General features: G+C 37.5%; 1 protein-coding gene across 1 annotated transcript in view; it reads left to right on the forward strand.

The window, feature by feature from the left end:
* Positions 1-26,787, forward strand: part of pitpnc1a (phosphatidylinositol transfer protein cytoplasmic 1a) — a 109,843-nt gene that overhangs the window by 64,197 nt on the left and 18,859 nt on the right. The window contains exons 2-5 of the mRNA XM_051105926.1: positions 4,779-4,927; positions 14,290-14,378; positions 15,195-15,202; positions 26,378-26,449. Coding sequence (XP_050961883.1) covers positions 4,779-4,927; positions 14,290-14,378; positions 15,195-15,202; positions 26,378-26,449 — 318 coding nt within the window. The remainder of the gene's footprint in view (positions 1-4,778; positions 4,928-14,289; positions 14,379-15,194; positions 15,203-26,377; positions 26,450-26,787) is intronic.

Genomic DNA, 26,787 nt, shown 5'->3' on the forward strand with positions numbered 1-26,787 from the left:
ATTTCACATCATCTAAATAATGGCGCCCCCATAGTCTAAAATATGTATAAAACAATGTAAATTTTTTACATAACGTAAATCTTTTGTGGGTTTTCCACTACATCAGTAACAGATATTATTTATGTTATATTAAGCCATACAAGTCTTAATATCTGGGGTTCCCTTCAAATTTCTTTCTCCTATTCTAGCCTGTTGTATAGACAACTACAAGTAAGTAATGTATATATTTTTTTCCACAAAAGAATTGTAATGTAGCTCTGTGGTGGTGCTGTTTGTTTAATAGTTTTGACCCTAACATAGTTACACTTGCTTAACCAAGACTGTCCTTTGACTGACCAATGGCAGGTGTGGGGTGTGTTTGGGAAACTTGTTTGGGAACAGGCATTATTTTCAGATTCCGTTTTGTCATTATGAATTTACACACTTGGTCTGCCTTTGCTTTTTCTATCTCTCTAAAAGTGCAGTCACATTAGCAAAAATAGTGTAGCGATATATGAAGCACAGCTCAAGCAAAAGTCACTTTCAAACCAAGCAGCTGTCTGTTGGTTAATGTGGCAAATCCATGTGAGCAACTTGAACCCACTGTGAAATCTGTGTGGGGAAATCTTGCGCCCTTGTGCGAAATTACCAATTGCGTTGATTACTAGTGCAATTTCTGGATTTCAGTTGCAAAATTCAATGGGTGAAACAGAGTCATTCTGATAGAAATCTGGATAAGTGGGAATTTTCATGTGAAGGCGAAAGGTTTTTGCACATTTTGTTGGTCACTTGAATTCACCACACTGACCAACAGAAAGCTGTTTGGTTTGGGCAAGATTTTTGAGCGCTACTTCATGCATTGCTACATTATTGAAAAGACATTTTTTGTCCGTGTGCGACCGCAGAATTGTGTTGGCTTGCACATTTTTGATGCAAACCCAGGTTCCTTTAATGTTAAAGTTTGGAAATGTGAATTCTGTTTTCTGAACCGCAAATTGTACCCGACTCCACTTCAAAAGGGTGTTCTGGGGTACAGATGTAAACTCCAGAGCGGTTTGCATCTGATGTGAATGTAGTCATACAGGTTGAAAGATATATCCTACGGAATCTGCTGGGATGCATCATCAGTAATGTTTCCTGGGTGCATTGGGTATTTCGGGTCTTTCAACATAAACCCTCATCCAGGTGACCCGGCCAGGGGTGATCAAGCCTCCAATCTCCACAGGGTAACCGAGACCCCTTTCTCGGCAGTGATCAATCAGACCCTTTTATTTGGCACTTTTCAATCTTCACCCTAAGCTCTATTTCTTTAATCGACAATTCGTCGCCTTAGAATTATAAGGTTCTATTTGCATTCTGAGCCCTTTTGAGATATTAAGCTTCAAAGTTTTTGCATTCCATAGACTTTTGTAGATAAAATCATTTTTGTTTTCTAAAAAAAAGGCCCAAAATGTACACAGCTTACAACAGAAACATCACAATGTAAATAAGTTGTCACCGAATAAGAATATGTGAATAACTCAATTTTGACAAAAGTGTGTTTGACAAAAAAAGGCGATGATTTGTCAGAAGACAATAATTTGTACTCTAAGTGTAGTTCCAAACAGGAAATACTTTTAAAATATTGCATCTATAATATACAAGTATACTGCTGTAAAGGTCACATACTTTTGCATTCCACTGTGCTGCTTTTCCATTGTTTTTCTATGTAAATATCTGCAATGGTCAGAGATCCAAACAGCTTTGACCATTGCACTCATGACTTTTGCAGGGTCTTGCACATGTTATAGCGTTCATGACATGACACGCATCTTGTTTTCACACAGTGAAAAGTGACAATGAGCCAACAGACAAGACAGAGCAGGTTACTTTTGCTATAAAACAAAGTCTCAGCTCAAGCCGCATGTTAACCATTCATCTCTTTCTCTTTACTAGTTATAGCACTAACTAAACTTGAATGGACATCAGAATGTATCTTGTTTCAACCACAGAAAGACATCAACACATAACATTTTTCAAGTTCAAGTCCACCGACGTTAATCTACCATTTGTACTCCTAGTTGTGTTTGACTTGAAGCGCCACTGCGCGGACCGTTCAGTATTTTACATATCGCAATAGAGATCAGATGACTCTGTATGCTTTCGAACCGCTGTCTGACGTCAAACAGATTGGTCTGCGCGGTCGAACACACCTCCTTTTTAAATGTTAGTTTGCATTTGCGGTGCTTTCATGGAAACACTTTGACTACCAAGATATCCACTATGATTGCAAAGATGTTCATCTTGCTCCGGCACACACACATAGTCAGCATCTGGCCAGCCTGAAGGCTTTAAAATAAGAAGTTCGTCATATCTTATCACTGACATATAAATAGAACCACATGAGCTGCAGGGCTGTGGTCATACTCTGCATGTATGACTGGCTTGATAAGGATCTTTGCGTGTCTCCAGTGAGGCAGTAGCTGGGCTTGAGATGCAGTGAGCTGAACAGATGCCCGAGGCCTGTTCTGTTCACACAGATAAGCAGCTGTCACAGCTGTCATGCACTCCAGAACTTATGATACTGCACCCTGTATCAGGCAGAGCATGACCCCGCTCGTGATTGTGAGGCTGTGGTGTGTTTTCTGCTGACATCTGCTCTGCTTAATCTTGCACTGTTTTGATCTGCTTCACTTTACTTGATATTTTGGCAGTTAAAGGGAGGAGACAGTCTGACCAACATGTAAAGTGACCAAAGTTCATCAGTGAGAGTATGAATCTGAAACCAGGTATAACTTGATGTGACGTTACAAGTGCGCTTAAAGTCTGCACAAATTTGAAATTGCGAGTGGCTTTTCTTTACTATTGTAATATATTTTCAAGTGAAATGTGGACATTTTCTTGGTTTTATTAATCTGGAAGTGACTTGATCGTGGAAAGCGTTGGAAACACAATGAAGGATTGTTTAATGACAGGTTGCATTTCAAATAGGGATGTTTTGTTTGTCTGCTGCTAAAGGTCTCATACAAAACTCTGAATGTCTTTCAAATATTGCATACCAGGAACTATTAAGGCCCCTAATAAAAAATATGAATATATGCATGTTCACATCTTGCAATTAAGTTTTTTTTTGCAATTGTGAGTTTACATTTTGCAATTCTGACTTTTTGCTTGCAATGCAATTCTGACTTTTCTCACAAATTTAAGTTTACATCTTGCAGTTCTGTTTTCTCACAATGGCAAGTTCACATCTTGCAAATATGACTTTTTATCTTGCAATCGCGAGTTTACATCTTACATTTCTTACTTTTTTCACAATTCTGACTTTTCTTGCAATTGCGAGTTTACATCTTGCATTTCTGACTTTTTTCTTGCAATTGTGAGTTTATATCTCACAATTATGACTTTTTCTCTTGCAATCGCGAGTTTACATCTCACAATTCTGACATTTTCTCGCAATTGCGTGTTCACATCTTGCAATTCAGATTTTTTTTTTGCAATTTTGAGTTTACATCTAGCAATTCTGTCTTTTTTCATAATTGCAAATTAACATTGTGCAATTCTGACTTTTCTCAAGATTTAGAGTACACATCTTGCAATTCTGACTTTTTCTCGCAATTGCGAGTTTACATCTTGCATTTATGACTATTTTTCTCGCAATTCTGACTTTTCCCGCAATTCTAACTTTTCTTGCAATTGCAAGTTTACGCATTTACTTTTTTAAAAAAGACTTTTTTTCTTGCAATTCTGACTTTTCTCACAATTTCAAATTCACATCCTGCAATTCTGACTTTATCACAATTTTGAGTTCATATCTCGCAATTCTGACTTTTCTTGCAATTGCAAGTTTGCATTTTGCATTTATGACTTTTTTTCTCGCAATTCTGACTTTTCCCGCAATTTCAAGTTCACATCCCGCAATTCTGACGTTTATCTCAGAATTGCATGTTTGAATCTCACAATTCTCACTTTTTTTCTAACAATTTTGAGTTTACATCCCACAATTCTGACTTTATAACTCGCAATTGCTAATTTTTATCTTACAATTCTGAAAAAAAAGTCAGAATTGGGAGATAAAAAGTTGCAGTTCCCTTTTTTAAATTTTTATTCAGTGGCGGAAATGGGCTTACATAGAAACCGGAATTAAGTTTAATTTAGTCCAAAATCTGAACCAAAATTTGTTTATTTAATAATCATTTGATTAATCAGATTAATCAATAATCAGCATTCAAATAAAAACATAGTTATATATAAAAATTCAAATAAAAACATACGTTTATATATAAACTTTTTAATGAGAAGTTAATATGTTACTGAAATATTTAAACAGTGGCTGTAATAATTTTAATGACATGTATTTATAAATGCATTAAATAATGAAGATAACAGGTTTAGTAAACATAATATATATGTAATATCCTGCATATGTCTAGCAAAATGCTTTTTCCCCCCCAACTAATGACTTAATGGACATTAATGGCTTTCCTGCAGTAAGCGTAACATATGGTTTAGAAGTTTTATTGATGTCTTTCCACAGTTAAAGCACTAATATTTTAAAACAAAAGTAGCAAATCACAAGGCTTGTCATTATTAGATGGTATATATATAAATATTCAGTGAAGATTTTTTTTGTTTGTAGATCTCAGATCATCATAATAAAGATCAATGAAAAATGAGAAATTGATAACAACTGTGACTTGGACAAACTGGTGATGCAGACAATGCATCAGATGACCAGCATGATATCAGTGGTTGGATTATGTCATGTTTTATGTGAATTGAATATGGCGGTCCTGACTGTTTTGGGTCTGTGTCTCTAGTACAGGATTGGTCAGCTGTACATGATCAGCAAGCACAGCCATGAGCAGAGTGACAGAGGAGAGGGTGTGGAGGTGGTGCAAAACGAACCCTATGAGGACCCCAACTATGGCCCGGGACAGTTCACTGAGAAACGCATCTATCTCAACAAGTGAGTATCAACTGTCATCAATTACTTTTCAAAGCAAAACTCTTTAGGTGTATTAGTTCACTCATACTGTATTAGTCAATCAACACATAAACTACGAGCCGAAAGTTGGTGCTTAATTATTATTCATTTTAATGGGACCTCAATTATTAATAAAGGTTCTCATTATCGATGTTGAAAACTTTGCTTAATATTTTTGTGGAAACAGTGCTACTTTTTTCAGGATTCTTTGATGAATATAGGGTTCAGAAGAGCAGCATTTAAAACTTTCGTAACATTATAAATGTCTTTACTGTCACTTTTGATCAATTTAACGAATCCTTACCACGTTTCTGGTCTTTTTGTGCAAGATTCATTAGTATATGTTATGCAAAAAACAAAATTATTTTCATAGTTTTTTATAAATGTGCATATTTAAGATTTCACTGTTGTTATCTGACTTTGCTCTTCAGTTGACGTCACCTACACAAGCGAATGGATGAATGGATAAAAACGGGCCCTGCCCTAGATTTTCTATTTCTGTTTACTATCTGCAGATCTCTCTCTTCCTCTTCATCGGTCTTTGTAGTCTCTTTTCTAAATGTTTTTTAGTACATTGACATTGAGCCTCAGTTGGGGTCAATGCAGTCCACCGGAGATCTTCAATTCATTCTCACTAAGGCAGCAGTCTCTAAGCGGCTGCTAGTTTAACAAGAATAAGCAAGGGCATGACTAGAGACCCAAACACTTTCCCAAAAATAGCCAGTAAATGGGTTCAGGACACCGTCCCCCGAGACGCTGCCCATTCTGGCCACTGATAAATCAATCGCTCATGTAGATGTGTTTTTGGAGGGATGGTTTATTGAGCCAAGACATCGGTCCCCCAGGACAAGTCTGATTAAATTGTTCCTCTGCGGGTCATGATTGGCTGAGAGGTGGTCATGACATCACTAACAACCAGTTTAGACTATGGGAAAACAGATGGAGTGGACTTTAGGCCTTCTGTGAATGTGTTTAGTGACGCTATAAAGGATTTTATCACATTGTCTTTTCAGGTTTTCATTCTTGGACATTTTATCAGTAATAAATGCATTCGGAGCGGTAGTTCTGCTATATGGTCCTGATACTCTTTTCGACTAAATGATAAAAAACTATGAGAAAATTTTCAGCATTTTTGTGTATTTGAACCCTTTCCAACAATGACTGTATGATTTTGAGATCCATCTTTTCACACTGAGGACAACTGAGGGACTCATATGCAACTATTACAGAAGGTTCAAACGCTCACTGATGCTCCAGAAGGAAACATGGTGCATTGAAAGCCAGGGGTGAAACTTTATGAATTTGAAGATTAGGGTAAATTTAACTTATTTTGACTTCTGGGAAACATGCAAGTATCTTCTGTAGCTTCTAAAGGGCAGTACTAAATGAAAACAAAATGTGATATTTAGGCAAAATAAGAAAAATGTACACATCCTCATTCTGTTCAAAAGTTTTCACCCCCTGACTCTTAATGCATGTTTCCTTCTGGAGCATCAGTGAGTGTTTGAACCTTCTGTAATAGTTGCATACGAGTCCCTCAGTTGTCCTTAGTGTGAAAAGATGGATCTCAAAATCATATAGTCATTGTTGGAAAGTGTTCAAATACACAAAAGTTCTGAAAAACCAAAGACGCTGGGGGATCTGAAGATTTTTTTGAAGAACAGCAGGCAGCTTAACTGTTCAGGACAAACAAGGGACTCTTGAACAACTATCACTAAACAAAAAACACAGTTATGGATCATTCAGGTAACAACACAGTATTAAGAATCAAGTGTATGTAAACTTTTGAATGGCGTAATTTTTATAAATTCAACTATTATTTTCTCTTGTGGACTATATGTAAACGTCTTTAATGTGAAAAATCTTATTCAGGTCAGTACTAAATAAAAAATAACATGCATTTTATATGATCCCTCTTATTTTGGTTGAATAATTAACATTTTGCAGATTCTGTATGTAAACTTTTTACCTCAACTGTATATATAGAATTTAAAAAAAATGCAGGAAGCTTGTAACAAATTGCTTTAACCTACTATAACTAAAATTAAAACGAAAGCTGAAAATAAAAAATAAATAAAAGATAATTCAAAATATTATAAATACTGTAATAGTATATTAATTGAATCAGATTTTTAATCAGACTGTTTTAAATGCAGGTTACATTTAGACAGATCTGTTTATTTTTTTCTGTTCAGACTGCAGTCACTTTTGCTAGCACGTCCACACTAGTTGTCATAGTAACGAGGCAAACTTGCGTAGGTTCACCATGCATGAGACTCTAGCAATGCATGTTCCGCCACTTATTGTTTTTCATTAGGGTAGAGTATCCATATATGAATTTGCCTCAGACAACAGAGTAAGAAACAGAAAGGATGTAATGCCTAGGTAATGTACCTCAGTTAAGCAAAAAGATATGGACTCACGGTTCCATGAGATAAGAGAACGAGTGTTGCGTCATTGATCCCTGCTGAAAAAAAAACAGCTAAAACCAGCCTAAGCTGGTTGGCTGGTTTTAGCTGGTCATCCAGGCTGGTCTTAGCTGGTCATAGCTGGTCAGCCAGCTGGGTTTAGAGAGGTTTTGGCCACTTCCAGGCTGGTCTTAGCAGGGATGCTATGGGTAATTGTAAACGAATCAGCGGAAAAATGAAATAAACAAAGGACCGAGTTCTGACGTGATCTGGAACTCCACAAATTGGCACTGCAGAGCATCCTGTTGTTTTCAGAGCCATCTCTGAAAAAGAGGCGGGGCCTCTTCTGTGGAGGCGGTGCTTAACTACCTATTACATCATACATAGGAACGTACCAAAAGCTGTCATTTTGGCAGACTGCCTTCAATATAAGCAGTTTTTAGACTAACAACATCTTACAGGATGTTTTTATAGTACAATGACCTCTTATATGTCAAAAAATCAAGGCAATTTTGGTTTCTTAGTTATTATGTTTGCACCGTTCTCTAAGGTCCACTTATATTGTTGTCAAGATTTTTACATAAAAAACGTAATTTAGAAGTAATAGGCTATTTTCTGTCCTGTTTTGACCCCCCTCATCGGAACACTCTGTTTGAATAGGCATGGTGGATTGTAGACTCAAAAGTAAATGTCCAATGCTGTGATTGGCTAATAGTTGTGTATGTTTGACAGCCTACATTCTTCACTGATGGACGCTGCTGTGATTTAGGTCAAAAACGCAAAAATACTCAGTACATGTCAAACGATCTGTAATAACAAACAAAGCAATAGTGACTACATAACAAAAACAGTTACTCACACTGGTGTGGTGCGACATTACTGTCGGATTTAATATAGTCTGCACAGCATCGTCTTTTATTTTTAATCTTTCTCGAAATCCAGGTCAAATTGTGCCTTGTTTGTAAACAAATCAGCGGTAAAATGAAGTGAACAAAGGACCAAGTTCTTACTGACGTGGTCAGCTTTATTAAAAGTAAAGTTCATCCACTTTTTCCTAATGTTGGGATTAGAAGGAAGGCAATGCAAAGACTGTGTTTTTCCACATCTTGGCAATAAGCAGCATCTTGCTGCCTTCAGAGTCAAACCTGTTTTTGCATTTCTCCTTATGTACATATGCTAAACAGACAGTGATCTTCCTCAACATGTTGTTTTGACAGACTGCCTTCAATATAGCAGTTTTCAGACTAACAAGAAAGTTTTGAGTTCTGAAACTTACAGGATATTTTAATAGTACAATGACCTCTTATATCTCAAAACATCAGGGGAATTTTGTTTTCTCAGTTCATGACCCCTTTAAAATTTACTCATCCTCAGGCCATCTAAGATGTAGATAAGTTTGTTTCTTCATTGAAACAGATTTGGAGAAATGTAGCATTACCAAAGGATCCTCTGCAGTGAATGGGTGTTGTCAGAGTGAGAGTCCAACCAGCTGATAAAAACACATGATAATACACAAGTAGTCCACACAACAGTCCATCAGTTAACATCTTGTGAAATGAAAAGCTGCTTGTTTGTAAGAAACAAACCCATCATTAAGACTTCTTAACTTTAAACCATCGCTTCTGGCCAAAATGTGAGTCCATAATAAGAAAAAAATTTTAACTTGAAAAAGCAGTATTATGGATAGAGCACCACTGTTTTGTCCAGAAGAGATGATCTGAAGTTAACTCCTTATTGATGTATTTGTTTCTTACGAACACGCAGCTGTTTGGACCAGAGGTTGCCTTAAACTTTAACATTGTCCGTCATTTTGACAGACAGGGTCGTAAAAATTCCATCATAATCAATAACAAATTTAATTGCTTTTATTTTTGTTCACATTTTCATTTTTAATTATGAACCTACAGGACGATACAGGCTTATGCATTTATTTTTAAGAGAACAGATGAACAGATGAGACTGCATAACTTTCATGTTCAACACCACACCCCGGAGTTTAACGATTTTAATATACTCTAATTTATATGAACCAATATCGATTCGTAAATCCCAATCGATCTTTTGGTCTATGCTGTTTTTAGTTGATAAATGAACAGTATATAGTGTGCCTCCCATCCAATAAATCGCAATATGCTAAGCTTTGTTTTACTTTTGATATGAAACAAAGTCTCAGATTTCAAATTCTGTCCATTTCATTAGGAAATTAAAGCAATAAATACTGTTTTGGCGCTCTTTAATGTGGCCTGATAGATCGTTGTAGCTTCTGAGTACTCCTGTGCGTAATCAAACACATAGGAAAACATTCGTGACAGTTTCATTTTTGTTCTGTATCTCGTGCTCTGCTGCTACACTGGAGTGCACTCACCACCAACTGGACAGGGGTGGGATTTACAGTTACAGTTTAAAGTAGATCACCCTTGTAATCTTGTCAAAGTGACGGATGGCCTTCAGATTTTTCCATCACTGATAAAAAAAAAAATTCTGTCAATGACTGACAATTTTCAGTTAACACGACCTCTGGTTTGGACTCTCATTCTGACTGCACCCATTCACTGTAGAGGAGCCATTGGTGTGCAGTTGATGTAATGTTACATTTCTCCAAACTCATCTACATCTTGGATGGCCTGAGGGTGAGTAAATTCTAAGCAAATTTAAATTTTTCCGTAAACTATTCCTGTAAAACACATTCAATTCCTGTTGTTATTAACAATCCCCCAAATTATGAGGGGAAAAAACACATTGTTCTAACAATGTGTTTCTAACAGTCTGAAACAGCACTGGTGAGACAAATAATTATATCTACAGAAAGCCAGATTTTTTAAAATGGTGTTTTTAATTACACACAGCCATTAAAAACAAGCTTCTAACCTTTGACCCGGTGTCTGAGGCTCAGACTAAATTTAGTAGGAGTGCTTCAGTAGCTCAGCATTTGCTTCATAAAAAAAATGACTCACATTTTCAGCATTTCAACATGAGTGTCTACAGATGTGTTGGTTATGAACTGCTTCTAGTTTTTTATAAGCCTAAAAATATCCTTTTTTACAGTAGGACAACTACAGTAGCAGTTATAGCAACAAACCGATTAAAAATAATTCCCTCTCAAAATCCCAAATCTGTGTGAACTTGAGATGATAAACCAGAGATAGATCAAAGACTTAAAGGGGATAAAAGACATGATGATGAGGAGGAGTAGTCACACATGAGAACAAAAAAGAAGGAACAGAGAAAATAAGAAAGCATGTGGGGAGGTTGAGATGTGCGTGGGATGGGAGACGGCTGAGCTCCCACTTTTATAGCACGTGTATAATTCGAGATTTGGCTGTGGGAAGCTGTACCTGCGTTTTCGCCCACAGGCCACCTGCTTTTGCGCTCGTGCATGCCATGGCACTTACGCAAGCTGTGGCCGTTGTTCGGGACGAAATCTAGAACGCCAACATCTTTTGATTCCCTTCAGACTAAAATTTATGAAAAATGGATGGGTTTATGCATTTGGAAACAAAAGCAGTCCGGCGGATAAATGTAATATAATCAGATTTAGTGCGAGCGGCGCACGGACATCTTAGTGTTCGCGTAGGCTCGTTTCTGAAAATCCATTTGCATTTTAAAAGCCCTCAGGATGAGGTTTGCATCCCTCAGGTTTACATCACAGATGTGCCGAGTCATGCGCCAGCAAAATGTGCAAGGCCTGCATAAAACCTTCCTTTATTCCCGCTGCTCAGGCTTTCAGGACTGGCACCCGTCCCAGTTTCATCTACTATGCATCTGGTTGATTTAGGACACAACTGCAGAAGGGCATGAGAAGAACTTCATCCCTATAGGCTTATTACATCAAGATGAAAATTTAACACGCTTCCCCAATACATTGTTGAATTTATTGGTTTGCCAGTCACAGCAATAAGATTTGTCCAGCTTTGTGTTTTGAGTTGTACAAATTCTGTTATTATTTACTCACCCTGCATGCAGCTGTGGGCTAGACATAAGTTTTTGGGTGATTTTGGTCTGTTCCTCAGGCAGAGTATGACTTTTGAAGACTCTGTATATAATGGTTTTATGACGCTTTTCTTTTTCGTCCTGTTTGATAGCGTCTGGTAGTTTTATGTACAAGTAACAGTTCTTCAATCATTCTGTCTTTTGTGTTCAATGGAAAAATATCACAGAGATTTGGAATGACATGAGGATGCATAAATAATGACAGAATTTTTATTTTAGTGAATCAGAGCCACTATTGAGACACAGGACAAAAGATGTTCAACAATTGCACCTGCCATTAAGATTGAAAATAGCAACACTCCTACTCAAAAATGAATCACTATGTTCTTAATACAAATGTACTGTTCCATTTTATTATTTATGTATGTATTTATTTATTTATTTTTATGAGATAAGCACATGAGGGGTGCATGCAGCAGAATTTTTTTCTAAACTCTTCCCCGGATCTGTGCCTTGACGCAATCCTGTCTCTCAGCTCTACAGGCAGCTATTTTTAACTCAGGCCTTGGTTTTTGCTCTGATATCCATTTTCACCTGTTTGACCTTTTATTAAGAGGTGTGTGCTTTTTTAAATCATACTCATTCAAATTCAAAATGCAGTAACATCTACAAGCGGTATGAGAAATTTCAGGTGTTCTAGAAAAGGGTATGAATACTTATGCAATGCAATCTTTTCAGTTTTTTATTTCTAGTAAATTTGGAAAGTTGTTACAAACCAGTTTTTTGCTTTATCATTATGGTGTATGGAGTGTAGATTCATGTGGAAAAACGTTTTTCAAAGCAGTTTAACATTAGGCTGCAACATAACAAAACATGAAAAAAAATGAAGGGGTATGAATACTTTCGCAAGGCACTGTATATATATATGAACTTATTTGACAGATTCAGTCCAAAACAAAACAAGAGTTTGGACATCAGAAACTGTAATGTGCAGAGACATTATAAAATAAGGAATGTAATTAAAATCCTTTAATTTTCAAATCTGAAATTACTCATGAAATAATTACTGCTTAATGGTATATTGTTTGTTTTAGAATAATTACAGTATATTTATATTAGTACTAGAGTCTATAGTCTACACTCCACACACCATAATGACAAATCAAAAAAACAGATTTGTGACAACTTTGCAAATTTATTAAAAATAAAACACTGAAATAAATATGTTGCATAAGTATTTATACCCTCAACTCAGTACTTAGCTGAAGCACCTTTACAGCCTCAAGTCTTTTTGGGTGTGATGCAACAAGCTTTGCACATCTACATTTGGCAGTTATCTGCCATTCTTCTCCTCACCTCTTCACCTCTCAAGCTCTGTCAGCTTGGATCGAGGCTGGCAGACATTTTCACGTTTCTCCAGAAATGTTTGTTTGGATTCAAGTCCAGGCTGTGGCTGGGCCACTCAAGGACATTCACAGAGTTGTCTGTAAGCCACTCTTGCTGTGTGCTTATGCTCATTGTCCTGTTGGAAGGTGAACCTTCTGCCCAGTCTGAGGTTCTGAATGCTCTGGACTGGGATTTCATTAAGGCTATCTCAATATTTTGGTTGTGTTGAGCTTTTCTGCTACTCTGACAAGTCCTTCAGTCCCTGCTGCTGAAAAACAGCCCCACAGCATGAGGCTGCTACCAGCACACTTTGCTGTTGGGATGCCAGTCTACAGGTGCCTGGTTTCCTTCAAACATGATGCTTGGAATTGAGGTTCATCAGACCAGAGAATCGTGTTTCTCACAGTCTGAGGGTCCTTTAAATCCTAAAGGAGAAGATTGAGTCCTGCCACAACGCCATAAGACCAGATTGGTTGAGTGTTGCAGTGATGTTTGTCCTTCTGTAAGTTTCTCTCATCTGCATATATGATCATGGAGCTCAACTAGAGTGACCATCGGCTTCTTGGTCACCAGTATAACCAAGCCCCTTCTCCATCAGTTTCACAGTTTGGCCAGGAGGCCAGCTCCAGGTTGTTCCAAGCTTCTTCCATTATTGATAATGGAGGCTACATGCTTCTGTGAACCTTCAATGCAGCAGAATTTTTTCTAAACTCTTCCCCAGATCTGTGCCTTGACGTAAGCCTGTTTCTGAGTTCTACAGGTCGATATTTTGACCTCAGGGCTTGGTTTTTGCTCTGATATGAATTTTCAGCTGTTAGACCTGTTTATTGAGAGGTGTGTGCCTTTTCAAATCATACTCATTCAAATGAATTTGCCACGGTTTAACTCCTCTTGAAGTGTAGTAACATATACAAGCAATATGAATGCTCCTGAACTAAATTTCAAGGGTCCCAGAAAAGGGGAGTATGAATACTTATGCAATGGAATCATTTCAGTTTTTTATTTTTAACCAAGTTGTTACAAAGGTTTTTTGCTTTGTCATTATGGTGTATGGAGTGTAGATTCATGTGGAAAAAAGTTATTTAAAGCCGTTTAACATAAGGCTGCAACATAACAAAATGTAAAAAAAATGAAGGTGTATGAATACTTTCGCAAGGCACTGTAAATATATGAACTTATTTGACATATTCAGTCCAAAACAAGCCTTAATATAAACTTTGCACTACTCTAAGCTGTCCCACTTCTCAAGAATCACTAAGTCACAGACAATTTCAGATGTCTCCAGTGACTGATATCCTGCTTCAGAGCTGTCTGTCTGTCAGTAGTCAAGCTCAAAACACATTCACAGCCATCTATTAGGACTTTGAGTGACTGATTAAAGAGCGTTTTTGCAGCTGCTCTTAAAGAGAATGAGTTTTGGCAGCGATTAAGGAAACCTGATCTCAGATCAGAATGAAAGTGCATCTTCCTCCCTGAGCGGCCATCAGCGCTTCCTCGCTGCAGCTATTAGTCTGTCATTACTACTGTTATTGCAGCCGGGGGGACGGGGCGTTTGGCACAGCGAGCTGGCACTCTCTACTTTCTTCTCAATACTTTTCCTTCCTGTTTTGTCTCTTTCAGCAAGCTGCCCAGCTGGGCCAGAGCTGTGGTGCCCAAAATCTTCTATGTGACGGAGAAAGCGTGGAATTATTATCCCTACACCATTACCGGTAACTATAGCTGCTTACTTGCAAGCATACAGTGCCATTGTAACTGCTTAAAGGAATAGTTCACCCAAAAAAAAAAATGGCTGAAAATGTACTCAGCCTCAGGCCATCTAAGATGTAGATGAGTTTGCTTCCTCACAGAACAAATTTGGAGAAATTACAATTTGCATTACAATACTCACTCACAAATGGATCCACTGTAGTGAATGGGTGCCGTCAGAGTGAGTTTTTCAATTCACAAAATAAATTGATAAACTAGAGTTGTGTGGATTACTTGTGGATTATTGTGATGTTTTAATCAGCTGTTTGGACTCTCATTCTGACGGCACCCATTCACTACAGTGGATCCATAGTTATGAGTGGTTTTTAATTAATAGTTCATTTTCTCCTTTAAAGGGCTTATTTGAATATGCATATCTGTTTAACATTTAAAAAGAAGCAGATGTACATACAGTCTGAATCTACATGAGCATCTTTTTGACATACTTAATTTCAACAGTTATTGAGCAAATGCTGTAGAAATGACACCAAATGAGAGGAATACATGGACCTGTCACACACACACACACACACCACTCAAAATACATGCACATATTTTACTCAAACACACATACAGTGCAGAAAGAACTTCAGTTCCCTGTAGAGTTGGAGGTCTTTCTGTGATTGAATGTTTGATGGCTTCAAGACTGCCATGTGTTTATTGCCATGACCTTTAACATTAAGTCTCTCTCTCTCTCTCTCTCTCTCTCTCTCTCTTTCTCTTTCTGTCTCTCTTCCCGTCATCTTCTCAAACCGTCTCCTCCCCCACCACTGGCTCAGAGTATACAGTGAGTATTTGTTTGTGTGCTTGAAACGCTAAACCAGAATGTCAGAGACAGTACTCCATCAAAACGAATATGCTATTAAACACACTCATATCATTAAAACGTTTTTTTATATTTTAATATACAGTATTAAATTAGAACAATTGATACTTTGTAAGACTCAGCTTGGTACTGAAGTACTGCTACCTTTGACATTTATAATAGCTCATGCTCTTGGCTAGCATAATAGGTTCATTGTTTTGATGGCCATTAGATGCGTAGCAGTTCAGTGCTAATAATGTGTAACACAGCCTGACACTCTGAGGGAACTGATCTCCCACAATGCACTGCTCTCTGTTTGACATTAATTGAACTATGAATGCTGGGTCATTATTGTGTGTTTATGTGTGTTTTTAAAACAAATGTGTAGGGTCATTCTATAATAGTGGATATTAGTGCTTAATATTCTAGTACACAATCATATTTTTCCTAATCAAACTAATATATGTTGAAAAAGCCATATCTTTTGTTCAAAAATGATGTTCATATCACATACAACCCTGGTATTCAGTCCGATTTTGTAAAGTTGCTCACTCTACTCTGCATTTAAGCATGAAAATTACCTCAAATATAATTTAGTTTCATAGTTTTGCCTTCAGTTAGATTAGGTTATCAAGACATTTGGGTGTGTGCTTCAAAAATACGAAGTGTTTATTGTGATATAACTTGTTTTAGTTGTTAGTAGCAACTAAGTTACCCACTAGAAAACCCCCCCTCAAAAAGAAATGGTTTGTCCCATTCTTGTATAATTTGCACATGATGATATTTCCTCTAGAAGCACATGAATGAAACACTAGACATTATGTTCTCTCTCTTCCCCCTAATATTGTTTAAACTAGCAAACCTGTGTCAAGAGTGGATTCATTGACTGTCAACAGTGTTACACGAGTATTATTGCTGCAAATGTTAACAAGACAGTTTAAATAAAACTTGTGTTTTGTTTATGAAAATATATTTCTAAACATACCATATGCTCAGTAGTTCTAGGCTTCCATGTTGAGTATAGGCCCAAAACACTAAAGATGTCAACTAAGTTACCGGTCAACTGTGTTACCCAGTACAGGTAACACGGTGGACAGTAGCAAAAATAGATGGTATTTTATGCACATATTCCTACAGATCACATTTATTTATATAGCACTTACATACAATATCAGTTGTTTCAAAGCAGCTATGTAAGATCATGTTTGGATTTTTGGGAAACAGGAGAACTTTTTTCTTCACATTGTCAAATTCTAAATGTACCCCTAATTATAGAATGACCCTGTAAGTAATACTAAGACGTGAAACCAGGTTTGGAGTTGTTTGAACAAAAAATAGTTGTTTTATTTAGCAAGGACACATCTAATTGCTCAAATTGAAGACATTTATAATATTACACATTAATATTAAACATTCTGTTCATCATAGAATCCTAAAAAAATGTATCACCGTTTCCACAAAAAAAAAAAAAAAATGTAAAAAGACATTGATAATAATCTTTCTTGAGCATCAAATCAGTATATTAGAATGATTTCTGAAGAATCATTTGACACTAAAGACTGGAATAATGATGCTGAAAATTTAGCTTTCCATCACAGGAATAAATTACATTTTAAAATATATTAAAGTAGAAAATTTCTCAGTATTACAGTTTTTATCAAATAAATGCAGCCTTGGTGAGCATGAGAAACTTCTTTGAAATATACTAACAGAACCAAACTTAAATTATTTGAACAGTAGCGTGTTTATAAAATGACATGTGGTGTATCTTATGCATTTTATGTTTATTAGCGTGTTATGATGTTAACATAGCAACTTCCTAAAATCAGATTCCACTGGAATCAGTTGTGAGTTCAGTCTCCTGAAGTGCTAGTTGTACAGAGTGCTCTCAGTCACTCTCAGTTCTATTTCAGGTTCTGTTTCAATTATCTTGTCTATGTCGGCAGTTCACATCAAGCTCACTAGGATTTGGAACAGAGCAGCAGTGTCTGGAAGCTGATTCCCCTTAACCACCAACCATGTTGTTATGCTGTCCCAGAATGCACCGCTCTTGTTTTCCCTTGCTGTGCTGCAATATAATTAGAGTGTATTGGAAAACCAGGCAGACCAGGTGTCTTCAAGCTCCTTGGAGACCATATTAGGTTTCATGGAAAACCTTGTGCTTATTCGAAAGAGCAATATACATTTTAACACCTTAGGACTCCTCTGAGCCTTATGAATATATTGAAGGTCTAAGGTATTAGGACCGTATTGACCATTCACACAGAATGCGGTTTTACATTTAAAAATGATGCGAGGCGTGGAATGAAAAAGCGTGTTTTTGAAAAGTTTAACTACTTTTAACCTGAGCGGTGCATTTTTAGAACAATGTCCATGTAGCGCATGTTTAAATAAGAAAAATAATGAAAAAAGCAGCGTTATTAGTGAACAACCCCTTAGACTTTAGTTATATGCAGTTTTGTGGGGTAACGTAATCAGGTTACTTTTTACATAATCAGATTACTTTTCCAAGTAACTAGTAAAATAATGCATTACTTAGAAATTCACAACTAAATATCTGAGTTACTTTTTCAAATAAGTAACACAAGTTACTTTGTTTTACCATTTGTGACCCAGGACCACAAAATTAGTCATAAGGGTCAATTTTTGTGAAACTGATATTTATGCATTATCTGAAAGCTGAATAAATAAGCTCTGTTATGATAGGACAATATTTGGTTGAGATACAAATATTTGAAAATCTGGAATCTGAGGGTGCAAAATATCAAAATATTGAGAAAATGAAGTTCTTAGCAATCACTTTTGGTGTTAAAGAGCCTTTACATTTGCCAAAAATATCACTTTTGGGATGTTGTTATTGAAAAAGAAATAAGCAAGCCCAGCCCAATTGTCAAGAAAGTAACGCAAAAGTAATATAATCCATTACTTTCCATAAAAAGTAAATAAGTAATCCAGTAAGTTACTTTTTTATGGAATAACGCAATATTGTAATCCAGTACCAAGTAACTTTCCCCAACATTGGTTACAAGGTGTACAAAATGGGCTTTCACCCATTTCAGAAATGTTATAGCTACACCCATGTTTCTATATGCATTCATACTTTCATATACAATTCAGATGCATAAATCTTACATTTATTTTTTGAGCGTGAAAACTGTTGAAAGTCAACAGCAGAAAGATGACAGGTTGGTTTAAATGAGCGGTGAAGGATTAAGGCTTAACTTAAGCTGGACGGCAGTCATTGGATCTTGGAGTGGCTCTGCGTGCCGTATCTGTACCTAGAGATGAATGAGAGAGCTCTTCATCGGAATACCATTATCATAATCAACCATATGCCAGAAACAACAGGATACAAACTGCTCAAATGAGAGCAGTGGAAGATGAAAAAAGCCCAGAGGATGTAAAAAATGAGCACATGAGGAAACAGCTACATGTAAATTTGTGGCAGCCGCTTATTCAAATAGGCTGTTTGAGCTGGCTGATTGATTATAGAGACTAAAGATACATTTATATATACACATCTTAGATAAGGGCTGTTTTATTTGTTCTTGTGCTAAGGAAATTGCAGTCAACATATCAAAGTTTTAATCTTTTATTTTATCCGATGCTAATTTAATTGAGTGCAACAGTAGAGCTCCAGAAATCACATTTGTTTTCTTCATAGAGATATTGATTTTTAGCAGTAACATAAACCTTTTAAGACAGACCTGCTATGAGCTCAGATGTTGTTAATTCATGGTTCATGCTTGAGTTGAAGGCACAAAAACAAAGCTTTATTCTTCAGTGCAGAAGTATATTGTCAAGACTTCCATTAGCTGCTATAGGGAAATGATGAGAAGAATGACAATGTGCAGTAAATGGTAGAACTGTTTGCACTACAAACCAGTGTATTCATAATTAAGAAAATACATTAAAATAATTTGTTAAGATAGACTAATTTGCAAAACAAGCTGTTTTGTACATCAAGAAATAGCTGGATGAGGTGGTCAGACCCATAAAATTTACAAATGGCTGCTCCCGCTCTTATGGTGAAATAAGGAGGGTACTTTTTCAGAGTTCTATCCATTGTTAGAGTGGCTGAGGTTTGCAGACATTATACAGTATGAGAGGGACCTCTAGAGGCAGAATCACTGATGCCTTGTGCTGTTTGTTTTGACAAAACGGTATATTTACAGTACACTGCTGTTCCTGCTTTCATATCCAAGGCCAGGAACAGAATGCTGAAGACAGATTGAACTCTGTCCGCAGTACCATCTACAGCACGGCCATGCTGACCTATGGCAAGAAGGAGTGCAAAAAACGCTGATTGGTAGGCTAACATCGCTGAAATGGAGACTGTCATCAACATCAAATGCAGCACACTGACCGATTACAAACGTGATCCAAGTCAGAGAAATCTGAAAGCATTAAAGGCTGCACGATGCAAGGTCCAGCAAACAACACGCCGCTGCGCAAACAACTACTGGCTTCAGCTGTCTGGCAACATCCAACAAGCCTCAGACACTGGCAACATCAGACGCATGTACGAGGGAATCAAGCAAGCAACAGGAAAACCGGCGAAGAAGAGCACGCCCCTGAAATCCAAGACAGGAGAGACTATCACAGACCAGGACAACAAGCTTGCGAGATGGGTTGAACATTACCTCGACCTTTACTCTAAAGAAAATTCTGTCTCCCAGGAAGCACTTGATGCAATCAAGGACCTGCCTGTTCTAAAGGAGTTGGATGCAGAGCCCACCCTGGAGGAACTCAACAAAGCCATCAATGCCTTATCATGTGGCAAAGCTTCAGGTGAAGATGGAATACCTCCTGAAATCATCAAGAGTGGAAAGCCGGTCCTGCTTGAGCCACTTCACAAACTCCTGTGTCAGTGTTGGAGAGAAGGTAAGGTCCCCCAGGACATGTGACCGAACAAGGGCGACCGAAGCGACTGTAATAATTACCGTGGCATCTCTCTTCTGAGCACCATGGGCAAAGCCTTCGCACGTGTTGTCCTTGCTCGCCTACAGGTCCTCGCTGACCATATATATCCAGAGTCCCAGTGCGGGTTCAGGACAGAGAGATCCATTGTGGACATAATTTTCTCAGTGCATCAGCTCCAGGAGAAATGCAGAGAGCATTTGCCACTTTACATCACTTTCATAGACCTTACTAAGGCGTTTGACCTTGTAAGCAGAAGAGGCCTGTTCCAGCTGCTGAAGAAGATTGGCTGCCCCCCACATTTGTGTGCTGTGTCCTTGTGCCAACATTATTCGGCATCTTCTTCTCCCTGCTGCTGAACTTCGCCTTCAAAGACTCGGAAGAAAGTGTTCACCTGCACACCAGAAGCGATGGGAAGTTGTTTAACCTGTCCCGTCTGAAGGCCAAGAAAAAGGTCTGCACAGTTCACATCAGAGAGATGTTGTTTGCAGATGATACTGCTCTGACCTCGCACACCGAAGAAGATCTTCAAAGTCTGATGGACCGGTTCGCTCATGCCTGCAAGGAATTTGGTCTGACTATCAGCATCAAAAAGACCCACGTCAAGGGCCAGGGTGTCCTTGCAACACCATCAAACTGCATCGACAACGAGAAGCTCGAGATCACCCACCAGTTTATCTACCCGGGCTCAACAGTTACCAGCAAACTTTCACTCGAAGTCAAGATTTCCAAACGCATCGCCAAAGCCGCTGCCATCATGGCAAAGGTGAACAAGAGAGTGTGGGGCAATAACCAGTTGACGGTGAACACTAAGCTCAAGGTGTACCAGGCATGTGTCCTCAGTGCGGCAGTACCGCAGTGAGACCTGGTCTACATACATCGGACAGGAGAACCACCTGGAAAGCTTCCACCTTCGCTGTCTTCACCAGATATTAAGCATCACATGGCAGGACAAGGTCACCAACTCAGATGTGCTGGAGAAAAGCAGGCTCCCTCAGCATGCGCCTTATGCTCTGTCAGCGGCGACTGTGATGGCTTGGGAACGTGCGCCGTATGGATAATGGACGCATCTCAAGGGCCTCCTGTATGGTAAATTGGCCATGGGACGTCACCCAATGCTGCGCTTCAAGGATGTCTGCAAACACGACATGAAGCTGACTGACATTGACTCAAACAGCTGGGAACTGTTAGCCAATCACCACGGACACTGGCATTGTGTCGTTCCAGAAGGGAGTCAAAAGGGGCGAGGAGAAGAGGAACCTACAGTCGAAAAACAAACGACAATTAAGGAAACAGAGGCAGCAGAACCAGAACCAGACCTCCTAGTAGTCATCAGATTTTGTGTGCAACACTTGTGGCAGAGACTGTCTGGCTAGATTCTGACTGCTGAGCCACATTAGATGCTGCACTCAACAAGATTGAACAAATCAGACAGGGCGTTACCATTGTCTTCCAAGACAGACGGATGCCAAGAAGGAAGAAGAAGACTGTTCCTGCTTTCATATCATTATAGAGTAATTCATTTGTTGATTAGAGACTGAGAGGGTGCTAAAAGTAGTAGTACCTCAAGCGTTTAAATATACGCAAGGCCAAACTAGATGTTTAATGTCACGATCGTTACCGTTTATTTGCATTAGTTTATATTCAGCCAGTCACTTTTATTCATTTATTACAGCACAGAGTTCACATTATCAGCCAATGTGGTGCAACTTGGTTAGTGTTATCATTAAAATCCACTTCTGTTTGCCTATGATGTCACTGTTTCTGACTCCGTTATATCATTCACAGTGATTTATGGACTGAGTAGTTCATTCCTCCATATTATACAAAGTTTGCATGTTGTCTTGTAGCTGGTTGGTTTGGTTGATGTCTCACAAGACGATTTTTAAAGAATCTTTTGAAATCTGTATGGAGAAAATGAATGATAAAAACACTCCTGGCACCCAGGCTGCAGAAAATGTGGGTGTTCACTACTCAGTATTGCCAGAAAAAGACACTTCCAATATATTCCCTCTACACTAATTTAATTCTATTTGGATAGCATCCATAGTGTAGATATGTAATGGGCAAATATACTTTATATTCTCCAAGCCGTTATTATTAGAGTCACTGTGTTATCTTTAATTTAGTGTGTGTTGAGGATACAGTGGTTTAAAGTAGATAAACAAATCAAACTGATAACATAAAAGTAGATCTTCTATAAAAATATAGTAACTTTAAATGTAATATAGAATACCAATATGGTTAAGATTATAATCAAGTATTTTACATGTGCTATAGCATGTTAGTCAACACACCAAAATAAGTGTACTTCTCTAAAGCATGACAAAAAATTAATGTTCTTTAAAGTAAAACTTATAATTGACAAACTTACAAAGTGCACTCATGTGTATTAAGAAACAATCATGAAAGTGTCTCTCTTTTAAGGATTAGTTTGCTTCCAGAATAAAAATGTCCTGATAATTTACTCACCTCCATGTCATCCAAGATGTTCATGTCTTTCTTTCTTCAGTTAAAATGAAATTAAGGTTTCTGAGAAAAACATGCCAGGATTTTTCTCCATATAGTGGACTTCAATGGGGATCAAAGGGTTGAAGGTCCAAACTGCAGTTTCAATGCAGCTTTAAATGGCTCTACACAATCCCAGCCGAGGAATAAGGGTCTTATTTAGCAAAATGATTTGTCATCTAAAAAAAAAAGTAATTTATATACTTTTTAACCACAAATGCTCATCTTGCACTAGCTCAACTTCATGCATCAAGTAATCAGGTCATGCGTGGTGTAGGTGGAAATACTGACCCAGTGTTCACAAAGAGAACGTGCAAAGAAAGCTAAACGCTCTTTACAAAAAAGACAAGGTGGACAATTTTGAAGTTGGAGGAGAAAATGAGATGGAGATTTCATGAAAATAAGATTTCAACCCACCCTACCTTTTTGAACCTAAGTACACAGACTAAGACCTACACTGTAAAAAAAAAAATTTTTGAGTCAACTTAAAATAATTTGTTACCCCGCTGCCTTCAGTCAACTCAAAAAAGTTTAGTCAACTTGAAATGTTAAGTTTTTCTAAGTGACAACTTAGATATTTGAGTTGATTCAACTTACAATTTAAAGGCAGCCGGGTAACAAACACAGCTTTTAAGTTTAACAATCCAATTTATTTAGTTTAGTCAACTTGAATATCTAAATTGTCACTTAGTACAACTCAACATTATTTGAGTTATTACTAAACTTATTTGAGTTGACTGAACTTAATTTTAAGTCAGCAGGGTAACAAAATATTTCAGGTTGATTCAACAATTATGTTTGTTGTTGTTTGTACAGTGTAACGACGTATTAACTTTCCAATATAATTACATAATGCATGAAGTCACGGATGTGCATCGCCGAGTTAATGCAAGCATTTGTGGTTAAAAAGTATATAAATGTTTATTTTTTTAGAAAATTACTAATCGTTTCGCTAGATAAGACCTTTACTCCTCAGCTGAGATTGTGTAAAGCCCTTTGAAGCTGCATTGAAACTGCAGTTTGGACCTTCAACCTGTTGTTCCCCAGTTTAACTACATTTAAACGATGAGCAGCTTGTAGCTTGGCAAGCTACAGTTTCAAACAGTGAGGCAGCTCCCTAGGTTTTTGAAACAGAGTGGTAAATCAACATTGCCTTGTGGGTTTGCACCCAAAGATCTGCTCTTCTTCTCTTCTCCTCGATCTTTTGCCCTTCCCCCACCACTACAGCATTTCCTCCAGCATTACGTAACTCAGCCTCTATTGATCTCCATAGCGATTGCAGGAGCGGTGCTTAATCTAATCAGGCAGCAGTGTGTTAGGTCTCAGAGGGGCTACAGCTTCAGGACGTGTGGGGAGGAGAGAGGAGGAGGAGGAGGACAGGGAGGCTGTAAATCCAGTGAGGCAGAAAAGAGCTCATCATTACGGCACAACGCCAGGCTCATAAAACACAATCACACTGAAGCGCATTGCCCTGCAGTGCACCAGATCTACTGAGAGCAGGCATGTAGTGTGTTCATGAATGGGGCCGGGTCGAGGCTTTGACTCCTCTTGATAGATGTCTAAAATTAGTTGCTGGACTAAATGGAATTAACCGTTGTTAATGTCGGTTGAGGTGGTGGTATTTTTTTCCCTAATTGTCGGTTGATTTATTATGTGCTGAGGTAATACTTAAAGGAATGGTTTGCCCAAAAATGAAAATTTGCTGAGAATGTACTCACCCTCAGGCTATTTAAGATGTAGGTGAGTTTGTTCTTTCAACAGATTTGTAGAAATGTAGCATTACATCACTTGCTCACCAGTGAATCCTCTGCAGTGAATGGGCGCTGTCAGAATGAGAGTCAAAACATCACAGTAATCCACAAGTAATCCACACGACTCCTGTTCATTGATTAATGTCAGGTGAAGTGAAAATCTGTGTTTGTAAGAAACAAATCCATCATTAAGATGCGTTTAACTTCAAACAGTTGCTTCTGGCTAAAATACAAGTCCTCTGTCCATAATATTGGTTTCTCCAGCAAAAAGGCATCTTTCCTGAATCAGGAGAGAAATATGCACAGATCAAGTACTGTTTTAGAAGCCTAAAACAATTTGAAACAAACATGTCAGTGGATTTTGATGTGATAGGACAAGAGCAGATGAATTTTTTTTTTACTGGAGGAAGCATTATTATGGACTATTGAGTAGTATTTTGGCCCAAAGTGAAGATTTAAAGTTAAAAACATCTCAACAATGGATTTGTTTCTAACAAACATGCAGCTTTTCACTTCACAAGACTTTAATTGACAGACTCAAGTGGTGTGAATTACTTGTGGATTATTATGAGGTTTTTATCAGCTGTTTGGACTCTCATTTTGACGGCATCCATTCACTGCAGAGGATCCTTCGGTGAGCAAGTGATGTAATGCTACATTTCTCAGAATCTGTTCTAATAAAGAACAAATTCATGATGGACAGCCTAAGAGTAAGAACATTTTCCACAAATTTTTCATTTTTGGGTTGAGTTGTTTAAAGGAGAAGTCCACTTCCGGAACAAAAATGTACAGATAATTTATTCACACCCTTGTCATCCATGATGTTCATATTTTTCTTTCTTCAGTCGTAAAGAAATTATGTTTTTTGAGGAAAACATTTCAGGATTTCTCTCCATATAGTGGACCTCTATGGTGCCCCGAGTTCCAACTTCCAAAATGTAGTTTAAATGCAGCTTCAAAGGGCTATAAATGATCCTAGCTGAGGAAGAAGGGTCTTATCCAGCAAAACGATCTGTTATTTTCTAAAAAAAATCTCAAATGCTCGTCTTGTTTAGCTCTGCGAGGGTAGGGTATGTCCTTCAACTTTAAAATCGTCTTACATCACTGCAGCAGTACCGACCCAATGTTTATAAAGTGAACGTGCATAGAAGATCAAACGCCCTTTACAAAAAAAAGGTAAAACAGCAATGTAGGACGATTTTGAAGTTAGAGACGAAAATGTGATGGGAGTTTTTCGACAATACTCTACCTGTCATGAACTGGAATACACAGAGGTCACGCAGAGCTAGACAAGATGAGTGTTTGAGGTTAAAAAGTATATAAATTGCATTTTTTGTTTTTAGAAAATAACCAATCAATTCGCTAGATAAGTGAAATGGCTGGGATCATTTAAAGCCATTTGAAGCTGCATTTAAACTGCATTTTGGAAGTTCAAACTCGTGGGCATCATTGAAGTCCACTTTATGGACAGAAATCCTGAAATGTTTTCTTCAAAAAACATAATTTCTTTACGACTGAAGAAAGAAAGATATGAACATCTTGGATGACAAGGGTTTGAATAAATTGGCTGTAAATTTTTGTTCTGGAATTGAACTTGTCCTTTGAGGAGCACAACAATTTGTGAATCTCATTATGTTAAATAGCACATCTAACAAAGTGTCAAATTTTATTAAAATCAGAAAGTAATCTTTGTTTGCTTTAAAATAAATAATAGATACCCTCTTGAAAATTAAGAGAAAAATATTGGTTGTCATTTTAGCGAATTACGTGCAAACTTGGATAAATTACTTCATATATCCACTAAAAAAACACTAGCTGATTCAAAGACATTGAACAAAAATAATGAAGAAATGTAAAGAGAAAAGCTTGTTTTGCTTTTTAAGTGCATGCAACATTTAATTTGATGTTTTTAAGTGTCTAAATACTTGCCAAATGTATCTCATTTTTGACACATTTCACTTTTTTCCCTCTTCTTTAGTGCTCTTTCCTGCCAAAGTTCTCCATCCACGTTGAGACAAAGTATGAAGACAACAAAGGCATCAATGACAATGTATGTATACTGTATACAGTGTAAATATGTCTGCATGATTTCATCCTTTCTGGTCTTTTCTCAATTAACTTTTCATCTCTAAATCTTTTCTGTGAAGTCAGAACTGTTGATCGTGTGAAATGAGAGAACTGATGAAAAAAATGAACTAGTAAACCCAGTAGGTTCTCTGATATGTGGCATCACTAGATTTAGTGTGCTTATAAAATGTTATAGAGTTGTAGGTCTTCCTCTGTTTATTTAATGCATTGATTAGATGTTCATTCATTATTAATGGCGCCTCAGGCCGTACAAGATGAGTTTTTTTCTTCATGGGAAAAGGTTTGGAGAAATTCAGCATT

The sequence above is a fragment of the Labeo rohita genome, chromosome 3 (genome assembly GCF_022985175.1).
Source record: "Labeo rohita strain BAU-BD-2019 chromosome 3, IGBB_LRoh.1.0, whole genome shotgun sequence".
Lineage (NCBI taxonomy): Eukaryota > Metazoa > Chordata > Actinopteri > Cypriniformes > Cyprinidae > Labeo > Labeo rohita.